Below are 12,077 nucleotides of genomic sequence, written 5' to 3'. Positions count from 1 at the left end.
AAACACTCCCTGCCCTTCTTTGACAATAATAGTGTGACTGTCAGACAGATGAAATTAGTGGTGACTAGCCGCTGTGTACCCTAATAAATGGCTTTTTTGAAAAAACTTATTTAAAATATAAGTTGAAAACAAGAAAGTATTTTTCTTGCACTTTATTTGTATTAATCTACGTTGCATAGTGTTATTTTTAAGATTCATTTTCAAAATGAAGTTGTCATCCAAGAGATTTTCATTGATAAACTCAAATCTATTATCCTTCCAAATTTGTAGTCAAAATCTCTATTTATGACAGCCTTACTTTACATTATTTTCAACCTAAAATGACTCACCAAATATTTCCACCCCCCCTTACATTTATTTATCCAATGCAAAACTCTTGCTCTTTTCTCAGTCTTATCAACATGTCACCGTCCCACCACAGCGTCACGGTGGACGACATATTCACATATCGGGTGCTTCACATCTCTCTGGTTGTGATTGCGCCGCCATCATGGCTGCCGCCGACCCCGCCCTCACTCTCTTGCCACTCAGCAGTGGTTAAAATGGCAGCATGAGAGAGAGAGAGAGAGAGAGAGAGAGAGAGAGAGAGAGAAACGCCCGCCACGGCGAGCTAGGACACGGTTGACTGAGCTGAAACTCGCCTTGTATGCCGCCTGTAACACAGACCATGAGTTTTGCATAAATACCCATGTATACAATTACAATATACACTACTTGTCTTATTGCCCAATTGCCATTTTTTTTAGTAGTGATATCCCAATGCCTATTTTCAAGTGATATGGGCGAATCCCATTTTATTCCCATTAGGTGATATTTCTCAAACTACCATTTTTGTTTACCTTGATGGTAAAATAAGACATCCATTGGACGCCATAGCTTTTACAACACAATTTAGCTGTTTATTTAGTATTTTTCTAGCACCAAGTGAAAAACTTTAGCCAAAAAGCAAACAAATATTCACCAACACTGTATTTTGTAACTCAATATGGCTTTTATCGCAATTTTACAACGAACATCAACCCTTTTTGAACCCACATCTTTGGCGAAATGCTGTTTTTAGTCAGATTGCATGTGATGCATGATGGGAACCTGCAGTTATCCTTGACTTTCTCTGCACAATTTCCATTATCCACATGCTTGGTTTCCAAGCTCCATGATTGTTCTAGTTTTCACTGTCATTTATGTTTTGAAGTGTAGAAATATCGCCTTTGATTGCATGCACATTCATTTTTAATGCCGGTAGAGCACAGTGGGTTGATCAGCGATGATTGAACATCTTTTTGTTCTCGCCAAAAAGCACTCGACTCGTGCGCTTATCTTATCATGCCGAGTCCCAATCAATCAGCTCTATCAAGTATTTCCCAATTGGACACGATGAGTAAGTAAGTGAGCTCATTCAGTTTGAAATGACTCCAACTACCAAAGACCCAAATGACTAAATAACTCAATTGCGGTATGTCGCATAGTTCCGCTTTGGGATTTTTTTTGGTGAGGGGTACAAAAATGTCCAAACAATCTATTTTTAATCCTACCTACTCATGCTCATTGACACTTATTAAACATATTTTCCTCTTTCCACAGTGTTGCGAGCTGATGGCGATGTTTGGAGAAAGATGTCATGCTCAAGGATGGGCTTTTTTTTCTCCCCCTTCTCGGGCGATGATGTTGCCACGGTTGCTGCTGGAGGACCAAGTTCCTGCTTTGTGCCGCTCTGCTGTGTTGTAGAACCACCAGGTGAGTGACAGGCTGTTGGGAAACTGATAGGGGGCCGAGGTAAGTCTGATCTCTTCTTGACCCTGATTCCTTTTATGTCAACACAAAACATTGAGATGTCCTCTAGAGGTGTAACTGGGTTTTATTTATTTATTTTACCCACATTTATCAACCCATAGAATGCTATGGGATAGACATTTAATCCATTGGAACTGGGAGAGTTGGCAGTAATGCCAGCCTCTCCAGGTCAAATTAATTGGACGCCGATGGCCATTAATGCCACTGAACTGTAGGTATTTGCTCCCAATTCTTATAGTTTAGATGTGATATTTAAAGTGAATGAAATATTCTTTTAGGATTTCTTTTTTACATTGTATACATATATAATAATGCCAGTATTAATTGACCTGTTTTTGGGGGGGACCCAGATGTCCATATTAAATGAAATGACATCCCCAAGGCAATTTTTCTGTTTGCAATTAAAATGTAAATTGATGAAAATGTATGTTCATTATTCAAGGTAGCAATACATATAATTATATATGAATAAATACATTCAAAAATAATATATATACACACTAAATCCTGCACTGTTAGTCCATTAGTTCACATTCTGAATAGGTCATAACTACTTTGGATTATATTTAGAAAAGCAGTTATTTTATTTATTTTTTAATGTAAAAAAATACCCCAAAAACCTCAAATCTTAAAATGTTCTATTCAGATACTTGATAACACTTAATTCTATTTTGTGTTGAATTTGCAAATTGAAATTAAACTTCACGACTCGTGTTAAACAAATGACAAAACGTCACTCTGTACTTTTTCCCGTAACTTTAAACAAAATTCTTTGTAAAGTTTAGTTTAAGAAGTTTCATTTTTTAATTTAGAAACCGGAAGAAAGTTATCTTAAAAAGCAATTTGAATTAGAACTGGGACTTCCATGTCAAGAAATAGACCCCCTGTTGTAATATGAATAGCAATATTTGATAAATAAATCTTTTGAGGTCTACTCCTCCATTTAAAGAAAAAACATCCCTCTAGCAGCCAAGCTAAAGATAACTTTTCTTTCCCACTCACTCAAAGACGGTGTGTGAAATGAGAGTTGCCTGGGTGTGACTTTTGCCCGAAGCATCTGGCGGCTATTGTGCGGCCAGTCAAACCTCTGCAGGCACCAGCGCCCTGACTTCCATACATGAGAGATCAAGGGTTACCAAGGTGCTTCGCGGAACCCAGGCCTCAATGCGAGTCACAAAATACTCATTTCCTTTTGCCTGTTAGCTTGCCTGAGCAAGGATTCAGACAGGGTCACCCACATTTAGTTTTTTCTTCTTCCATCTTCAATGGAAAAACGACCCCAATCGTCATTCTGCCACTACGATCTTGTACTCTCTCTCTTTTTTTAGCCATTTTTTTTGTTTATCCAATACCAGACAGAGGTGCCTCCCTTGCAAGTCGTCCCGTCCACTTCTCATTCTTACCACTGAGCCACGGCATTAACTTGTATTCTAACAAGATTAAAATATATTCGTCCTGGGGATTAGCATAGTTAGGTGTCCTTTCACCTCACCACAGTAGGCTTTGATCTGCGTTGCGAGGCGAGAGTCCTCCTGGCTCAGACCTCGCCGTTCGAGTGCCAAGTGTGAAATTGGCCTGATGTCATCCCCATTCTTCACCTTTTTTACGTCTTTCAACACTTTAATGATGTTTCCGTCACGACGCCCGGGTACCTCCAAGCAGATTCCGCTCTGGCCCGGAGGAAGCATATATGTGTGTATATGTGTGCATGTGTGTGTGTAAAGGACACAGTAGGGAAGGAGGAGCTCATGGCTGCCTGCATGTGGCCATTTTTGGGGGGATTAGATCGTTTTTAACAGGTGGATAAAGAAGATCTTGCCAAAAAAAAAAAAGAAAATACTCCAAGTGTTAGAAACTTAAACCCACTTATGAACAGGAGCAACATATTAGATTAGAAGTATCATGATAACTTGAAATTGAGATGGTGTTAAACTATCAAGTACATGTCAAGGGTTGCACTAATTGCTTAACGTGTTGACTAGTCAACATTTTTAGATGCAGATTGGAATAAAATACATTTTATTGAATATATATATAGATGTAATGTGATATTTTCTCAAAAGAGTCCCATGTGGATGGTTTTAGAACTGGTTTATTACATTATTAGCAAGTGAATTAGACTGTGAAGATAAACACAATGAAAACCCCACACTGTGCACTAAAATGAATTTCATTTCATTTCTCCAATTCCTGTAATCGTAATACTAATCTACACGGGTAGATGCTATAATATGCATACTAACAGATAATAGAAGTAATATTAATAAAGAACAAATTTAAAGAAATTGTGGAATGGAACGAGTTTGGATGACATAGAAAAATATAGTTTTTAGCCACTACCTCGTATCTAATCATGTTTTTTATGTTTTTGTTATTTTTGGCATCCACTTTTACAATCTTCATAGATTATTGTTCAAAACAGTACTAGTAAAAACAGTCTATGCTGTTGTTGCATGTTTTATTATTTTATTTTCAATGTAGTACTTTAAATATACTCTGTACTCTCACTACAACGACTAATTATATCAGCCACATACCATAATGAACATAAAACCACTATAGATATTGTTTGCCAAGATTCCTGAAAGGGTGAGTAAGTAATTTAGTTTCATTTTCCTATGTTGAACTTTTCTTTAAACTTGATATGAGTGTTAAATTGAACAAAATAGTGATTTTAGAGTTTGAAAGCATGCTCTTTTCTGGTATAAACAGATTTTGAAATGAGAACTTGCGTTCGACTTTGTCCTTTGGACAGCTTCAATTTTAAAGCCTATTTACAATTGTTTGGCACAGCTCCTGGAAAATAAGCCACATTTCACGCGATTGTTGCCTGACAGCTATTCCTGGACAGTTATTTAGTTTCTTGCCACCTACGTAAATATTCAGTGTTGCGATTTGTGAAACGAGGCGTTAGGAATCGCCAACACTTAGTCCACCACCTGAATAAAAAAAAAAAAAAAATGGGTCACTTTAATCAACTTTTGAGAATACCTAACTCTTATTTTGGAAAATATCAACATTAATCCACATTAATATTATTAGAGTGAACTGTAGAGTCACATCCATCATTTTTTTTAAAAATTGTGCTTAAATAAAGAGCATTATGGTATAGTTTTTTTTTGATAAATTAATTTCACACACTCCAAAGGATCACTTAAATAACAGAAAATGTCTTTATTAAGATATAATGACAAGTTTAGGTAATTTTAGCCTAATTGCATTTGTTTCATTTCCATAGTCTTCTATGTAGCAGCATTAAATTTGTAAGTAGTGACATTTGTTTGATAAATTTGGGACTTTAGATCAGTTTTTCTTATTTTTTGGTAAGCAAGGAAATTCAACAAGTGTCAGCTGTTACTTCAATTTATTTTTTCCTGTAAAATATCATGTTTTATTGTCACAAACAATAATACAGTATATTGCATTGTCTGATACAGTTTTGTAGTACTTTCCTCATTAGCTACTATTGACAAGACTTAGTCTGAATGCTCATTTTTGATGATGCTATTATCCATCCCATTTAATCTCCTACTCCAAACCCATTGGACGCTTCTTTCCGTCAATGGCATCAAATGAATTCATCACATAACATTTTCCACGATGGCCCACTTTTGTCACTTCTACTTTTTTTTTACCCTCCAAGGGCAAAAAAAGACGCAATTCAATAGAATTCTTTTTCTATATTTCCTCCATCATCTTTTTCGTCTTTTCCCAAATCGACAGTTCATCATTTCATGTCCCGGCATGAACTTTTTGGGAGCCTCTCCCGTGTCTTGTGAATATTTTCACGCAGCACGAGAGCGCATAAGTGCATGCACAAATGAATAAAATGTGTGCATGTGTGTGTGTGTGTGTAAGCCAGGAAAGAAGGAAAATAATAAAAGCGAGTGATAGTAAGATGTGTGTGAGCGTGAGAGAAGGGGAAGCGAGTTTGGGTGGGAAGGCTCTGTGTGGAGAATGGGTTAGTGAGGGGTGGGTGGAGGAAGAAAGGGGGTGGAGGGGATTCAAGGGGGGTTTATAAACCAGCCACCTGCAGCCATGACAGGCTTTGACCTTCATTTCTCTCTCTCTCTCTTTTCGTCTCTCTTTTCCGTCCTTCCATTCCTTTTTGCCTGGATGGAAGTTTTTTTTTTTCCTTTTTTTTTTACGTTTTCCAACAGCGTGTGAGGAAGACCGACCGTGGCGAAGACAGGACAAGCGGTCGTACAAACAAAGACTAGTGGTTCAAGTATGAAAATGCAGATAGGCCATTGTTGTCGTTAGGGCGGGGGACACGGCTGGGGATTGTTCAAGGCTTTCTCTTGCATAATGTTTGGCTGCTTTGGCCTATGTTTTCATCTGTCGAGTGGGTGTTTTGCGTGGAAAGGAGGATTAATTTTTTGCCATTCAAAATGTCAACCTTTTTTGTTCTTGTTGGGTTTTTTTTATGGCATTAAACATGAACGTAAGCTTTTGGCTTGTACAAAAAGAACAAAGTATTGTTTTTGTCCATAATCTTCGAGGTTTATTTTCTGTTTTGCAATTTCCAGGAGGCAGTTAAGTACACAATTAATACATGATACAAATTATGTACACTTTGAGTTTGTTGTCTTCACCAAAGGATAGCATCCAACATAAAATAAAAAATAGCATTGGATTCTACAACTCTGTGCTGTCGTTTTTATTTAAACATTGTTCATATATATAGATAGATAGCTCTACGCTGTATGAGTAAATTCAGGATGTCGTATACCAGCAGTGTTTGTAAAAAGGCATTCAGCTTGAATAGTCTGCATTTGTTTTTTGTTTTTTTGTTTTTTAAGTAATACTGCGTATCTGATTCGGCACAGTTCTGTTACACGAAAAAGTCCACATGGGGACTTTTTAAGGCAAAGTGTGTTTCAGTTTGGTGGATCATCATCATATCTTTTGTTGTTGTTTTTTTTTAATTCACACACACTTTTTTTTGCAGATGCACAACAGAAAAACACATTGAAAGGCAAACTAAAATAAATTTGGCGTACGGCAGGGGTTCGGGAACCTGCGGCCCGTACTCAGACCCCCGAGAGCAATTTTTTACAAACAAATAGCATTATAAAAAAGCCCCCCCTCCTAAAATGTTGATAATATATAATCACACATGTAAAAATTTGTCCGATTTTATATTTCATGGCCCCTGATATAGGCATAAGGTTCCCGTATACGCCCTGAAACATGAATACAGCCTTATCTCGGTCACATTAGCTCCATTAATAAACACAGTTGTTTGCCCCCCAAGTACAACAAATTGCAGCGTTCATGCAAAAGGCCTCGTAGACACATTTTCCATTCACAAAAAAACAAAAAAAAAGTTATTGCAAGATATAAACAAGCAGTGTAAACACCTCAGAAACCTACTCTAAAGCAACACTGGTCATTGGATAGATTTTGTTTTTTTGTTTTTTTTCTCCCCGTCAATAAAATCTATATAAATACACATATGAAGTCCTTTTTTTTTTAATACAGTCACAAATGGATGTCTCAAATACTGGCAAAGATTTAACAAGGTCACACACAAGCTGCATGAGTGCTTGTGGTTCGAATGCTACACGGTTTACTATAGGCAGCAGTCATTCATTTAATACAGCAGTGATTGATATTGCTATTTCAAATTAAAACACTCACACTCACATAGAAGCAACATGTTAGAAAATAATGCCATAAAAATCTCTCTCTTCATCTCTATACATGATTTCAAAACAAAATGGTGTTAGTTAGCAGTGATTTCAATTCACAGTAGCCTTGATGCAGCAGGAACAACAACAGACAAAAAAAAAACATTCTTTGGACTTGTTTCTTCTCTGATAGAAGTGCCAGATGTAAAAATGACAATCATTATATCATATATATATGTATACTGTATATTGGATGGCATTCATAATTGATTAATTAGAAGCTCCTGCTTGGGCGGGGCGGGAACAGACAGTGACAACTTTATACAGCATCTTGTATAGACGTGATATTGCAGACTATGCTGGTATATTCTCTCTTAAACTCATTATAACCTTTAATAGAGATAGCCGTGCAATACTTTTTGACTGGGTTAAGCTAGCAAAGAATGCTAACCTCCGAATCAAATTGTATTGGAAGACTATCGCCATCATTTGTATAGTCAATGAGTTAAACTGGCCCTTTTTGTTGGGTGATATTATTGCATCATAATATTCCTATAGTGGGGTCATGTGATCTGGCATCACTCACTATACTCTGTATATTTCTGTGTGATAGGATAGATTTAAAAAAAAAAAGGAGATAAAATATGAAAAAACCCAAGTGGGGGGGTTCTGTTCAGTCGCTGTCGGATTTGTCGTCCTTGGTGACGGTGGCGTGGTTGTATAGGCCTTGCGCCATTAGATGCAGCGCTAGTGTGTTCTTGCTCCCGTTGGCCTTCTTGATCTTGGCCCGCTTGTTTTGAAACCAGATCTTGATCTGAGACTCGTTTAGACCCAGTTCCTGCGCCAGGTTCTGGCGCCGTTGCTCGGTCAGGTAACGGTTGGTCTGGAATTCGGTTTTGAGTCTCTGCAGCTGCTCGGCGGTGAAGGCCGTGCGCGGTCGCTTGTCTTCCTTGCTGGTGCTCTTCTTCTTTGGTTTGCGGGATCTCGGACCTGCAACCGTGGAAATGCTATTTATTAATGTTATCAACATCTTGTGATGATGTTTAACTTGAAAATGATTGGCTCATTCTTGCATGTCCTCACGCTGAATTAATTAGAAAGATTCTCTGATTTGTTTCGGTTTCAATAATTAAAATTGTGTGGATTATGTTATGCATATGTATAATTGCTCTGATCTGTGCTCCATTACATTTTGCTATGAAATTATGATTGTAAATGTAAAGGTTGTTACTTGATGTTATAATGTGGTATAGTAATGTAAAAAGTATTGCATAGGCATGATGTGAAATGCACAATTTAAAGTCTACACACACATTGATGCATGCTTGTCAGCAGACACACACACATTCTCTCTCTCACACACACTCACACACACACACACACACGCACAAACTCTACAACTCGTAGTAGTTGCCTCCTCCACCTACATAATGCATGAGAACAAGTTGTACTCCGTTTGATTTGATCCATCCACAACTCGTATACATTTTGTTTTTTTTGCTGACGCGTCAAAAGTTTGTTAGTTGCAAGTTTTGATGATTTTAAAAAATGCCTGCAACTCATGCAAAAATCTATCTCGATCCCCTTATTTTGCAATAGTGTGCAAAAAATGTTTTTGAATTGCATGAATTAATATTACTTTTATCATAGCGTTTTTAAAAATATTTTAATTTGCAATGGCTAATCTGGATATTTTGCAAGGTAGTATAGTAATTGCAAATGTAAACACGGGGCCTGAGCCCACTAGTCGGCTTTTTTCGGGTGTGTTCGGGGTTCGATGATGACCCACCTGAAGAGGGTCTGTCCGAGTAGCGGGTGCAGTACACCCAGGCGGGCCACAGCATGCCGGGTTGCTGTCCCGGTGGTGCGTTCGAGCTGGCTTGAGAACTGTCCGAGTCCGAGCTTAGGCACTGATCTCCGCTCTCTCCGCGGGCTTTCAGGGGCTCCTCGGCGGGTATGGCTGGCTTCTTAACGCCGCTGACTGCGTGCGGTGTGGAGGTCCCTTCCGCGGGCACCGCGCTTCCCACCGGCTCGGTCAGAGGCGCAGCCGGGCTGCCGAGGCTCTCCGGCGGCGGCGGTGGTGGTGGCGGCAGCGGTAGCGGAGGCTGCGGGGGTGACAAAGTGCTCTCCCCGCGGCGATGCTGGTGGTGTTGGCGGTTCCCTCCTTGGTCCTTTTTGCGTCCGAAATCGGGCCTGAGGATGTTGTCGATGAAGAAGTTGGTGACCCGGTGTGGGTTTTGCGCGTTGCCTTGCACCTGCAGCAATGGTAGGATGGCTCTGTTCGATTCCTCCGCCTCAACTCTGCTGCCGCGCTCGTGGTCGTCCATCGTGCCTCGCTTTTTCCTCACCCTCTCTCTTTTTACGTTTTAACCCCTTTATCGCTCTCCCTCACAAGTTCGTGGAGGGGGGGCGAACAATTTTGGCGAAAACGAAACCAAAACAAACAGAAAAAAAATTATCAAATTACCAAATATTCGAGGGCAGCACGCACGGCCTCGCGGTTGCGTCCTCGAAGAAAAGCATACTTTTTGGACATAATAGCCCCCCCTCGGTGCTGTCGTTAAGAGTGCGCTCGAGCCATTTGCGCACATTTAAAGACGTCCGCAGAGGCGAACGGCTTCAACTAAACTAAATAAAGAGGCTCGCAAAAAAGTGATGCTCTTAATACTCTCACTCTGGAGTTTGCTTCTTATTTTCCATACAAGAAGCCCCCCTTGAGTGACGTTTCCCCACTGTCCTCCCAGACACGTGCCTACGACCAATGGGAAGGCAGGAGGCAGGCCACGTGAACTGGGTTCGATACCTCTGCACGCACGCCCCCTTTCTCGCCTTTTTCAGACCCCCAAATCCACTGCGAGATTCTCTCCAGTAATTGATTTAAAACAAGCCATGCATTATTATTATTTTTGCTCTAAAGGAGGTGGAGCATTTATTCTTAGGTTGCTATTGACAGCGATATAAGTCCAATCAATTTTAAGGCTGAAAGAGCATTGGACGCCCACCAACGTTATTGGCAGGGCAAATATTATAAAGAAAAACAATGCTACTATAAACAGATCAAGATTTGACAATGTGCTTGAATATGAAGGTGAACTAAAATATACCTAAATCATGATTACATTAATGAGTCCATGTTAAAATATTCTACCAAAAACCATACAGGTCTGTTGTCAACACATTTGACAACACCAATAAATATGTGAAAGTAACTTACCTCTCAAGTTAAGTTAAAGTGAAATATAACTGAACTCTGCATGTGCAGGGATTATTTCAACTTCTTTTGCATGTTAAAAGCCAAGAGAGCATAACAAAGTGTTAAGGATGTTTCATTTAATTATAGTTTTTTTTGTTATTACTGTATTTTAAAGCAAAAACACAACGTCCCAATGTCACTTTTATTTGGAATTATAGTACTTGTTGCCACTTAGATTTTACACTACATATTACAAATTTGGATATCAATTGTTTTCAAATACTTGTATTGGTCTGTATTTCATTCCCATATACACCGTATATGGCCTATGAGCCATAGTTTGAATTTAATATCAATTCTCCATATAAAAAGGGCAGATAGCATGAAGCGAAATGAACTGTCACCCCCAATCTTTTCTAACCACACGATAATTCTGTAAATTAAATTAAATAATTCAGATTTTATAACAACAAACTACTGCAATCATCGGCCTGCTTGATCATTTTTTTTTCTTTGAACGACAAAATTGGATCAGAACTCTTAAGCATGCTTTGTATCATTGTTTTGGAGAAATGTCATCAATTTTTTCTAGCCTGTCTAAAATCAAAATGGATTTTTGCACATTCTAAACTACTATGTCTGCTTATTTTGAAGGTTCCCCCAAGTGTTCCCACGCTGGCCTGTGGTCCATATCCCTTTTAAAAGGGGAACCACTGATGCACACCGACAAACTGGGAGGAGGCCCCCACCCAGGACAAAACTTTTGGGACTTTTTCCCAACCAACTTTTTCTGCATAGTCGTCCTCTTCCTCCTCTGGGAACGACACATGCTCGCACCGAGTCGCCCGGGGCGGGGGGCCGACGCTGGATCTTCCGAAACCGAGGGGAGAGCACACTTCAGGGGGGGGCAGATATCAACCACGGGAGGGTGAGTGAGCCAGCTGCTTATTTATACTTTTCCCTTTCTATTCCAAGGGTCTTTTCTATGGATGTTTTAGGACCTGTAGATGTGTTTACCATACAAATTGTTGCATTTTAAAGACGGGATGTTTCCCAAATGAGGTGAAATTGTGCTATGCTAGCACTCCTCCACCAACCTCTATTTAAATTCTGATTGCGCACGCACACACACACGAACACACTGTTGTCACGCTGAGAGTGGAAAGAAGGCGCTAAATGAGCAGCACACAATGGAGGCACAAGACACTAGGCTTATTTCCACGGAAAAGACCTTTGCGATATTTACACATGCATTGGCTGTCTAAAATCTTATTTTCCTAACTAATCTGTCATCTATTTTCATTTCAGAACAGTCTGGTGACATACTGTTTTTTACCCCAAGACCCAAAACTACAGTGGACAACATTTCAAATCACACTTGGCCGGAAATGAAGGTACAATCATGGTAAATAATAATGCTTAAAACTTTGGATATCTGAAGCCATTTTGACTATAAGTCA

General features: G+C 39.3%; 2 protein-coding genes across 5 annotated transcripts in view; one reads left to right on the top strand and one right to left on the bottom strand.

Annotated features, from left to right (window-relative positions):
* Positions 1-12,077, top strand: part of LOC144209479 (uncharacterized) — a 31,016-nt gene that overhangs the window by 11,410 nt on the left and 7,529 nt on the right. For 2 of the 4 annotated variants that reach the window (XR_013329144.1, XM_077735807.1), the window contains exons 3-5: positions 1,582-1,734; positions 11,272-11,545; positions 11,926-12,011. Coding sequence is in view for 3 of the 4 variants with exons in the window: in XM_077735807.1 (XP_077591933.1) it covers positions 1,582-1,734; positions 11,272-11,545; positions 11,926-11,938 (440 nt within the window). In the remaining variant the exon portion in view is untranslated. Of the gene's footprint in view, positions 1-1,581; positions 1,735-5,951; positions 6,436-11,271; positions 11,546-11,925; positions 12,023-12,077 lie in introns of those variants that run through there. The other 2 variants (XM_077735808.1, XM_077735809.1) reach the window with 2 other exon arrangements.
* en2a (engrailed homeobox 2a) lies at positions 6,270-10,117 on the bottom strand. Its single transcript, XM_077735805.1, has 2 exons — positions 9,214-10,117; positions 6,270-8,414 (listed from the first exon to the last, which is right to left on the bottom strand). Exons 1-2 carry the CDS (start codon positions 9,749-9,751, stop codon positions 8,098-8,100), a joined length of 855 nt encoding a protein of 284 aa, XP_077591931.1. The 5' UTR covers positions 9,752-10,117; the 3' UTR covers positions 6,270-8,097.

Source organism: Stigmatopora nigra, chromosome 16, assembly GCF_051989575.1.
Source record: "Stigmatopora nigra isolate UIUO_SnigA chromosome 16, RoL_Snig_1.1, whole genome shotgun sequence".
NCBI classification, from domain to species: domain Eukaryota; kingdom Metazoa; phylum Chordata; class Actinopteri; order Syngnathiformes; family Syngnathidae; genus Stigmatopora; species Stigmatopora nigra.
This window is presented reverse-complemented; position numbering and strand designations above follow the sequence as displayed.

Coding starts and splice junctions, on each gene's coding strand:
- en2a (XM_077735805.1), bottom strand. CDS start 9,751: ATGGACGACCACGAGCGCGGCAGCAGAGTTGAGGCGGAGGAATCGAAC. Junction 8,415..9,213: donor CTCGGACAGACCCTCTTCAG/GTGGGTCATCAT, acceptor CCACGGTTGCAG/GTCCGAGATCCCGCAAACCA.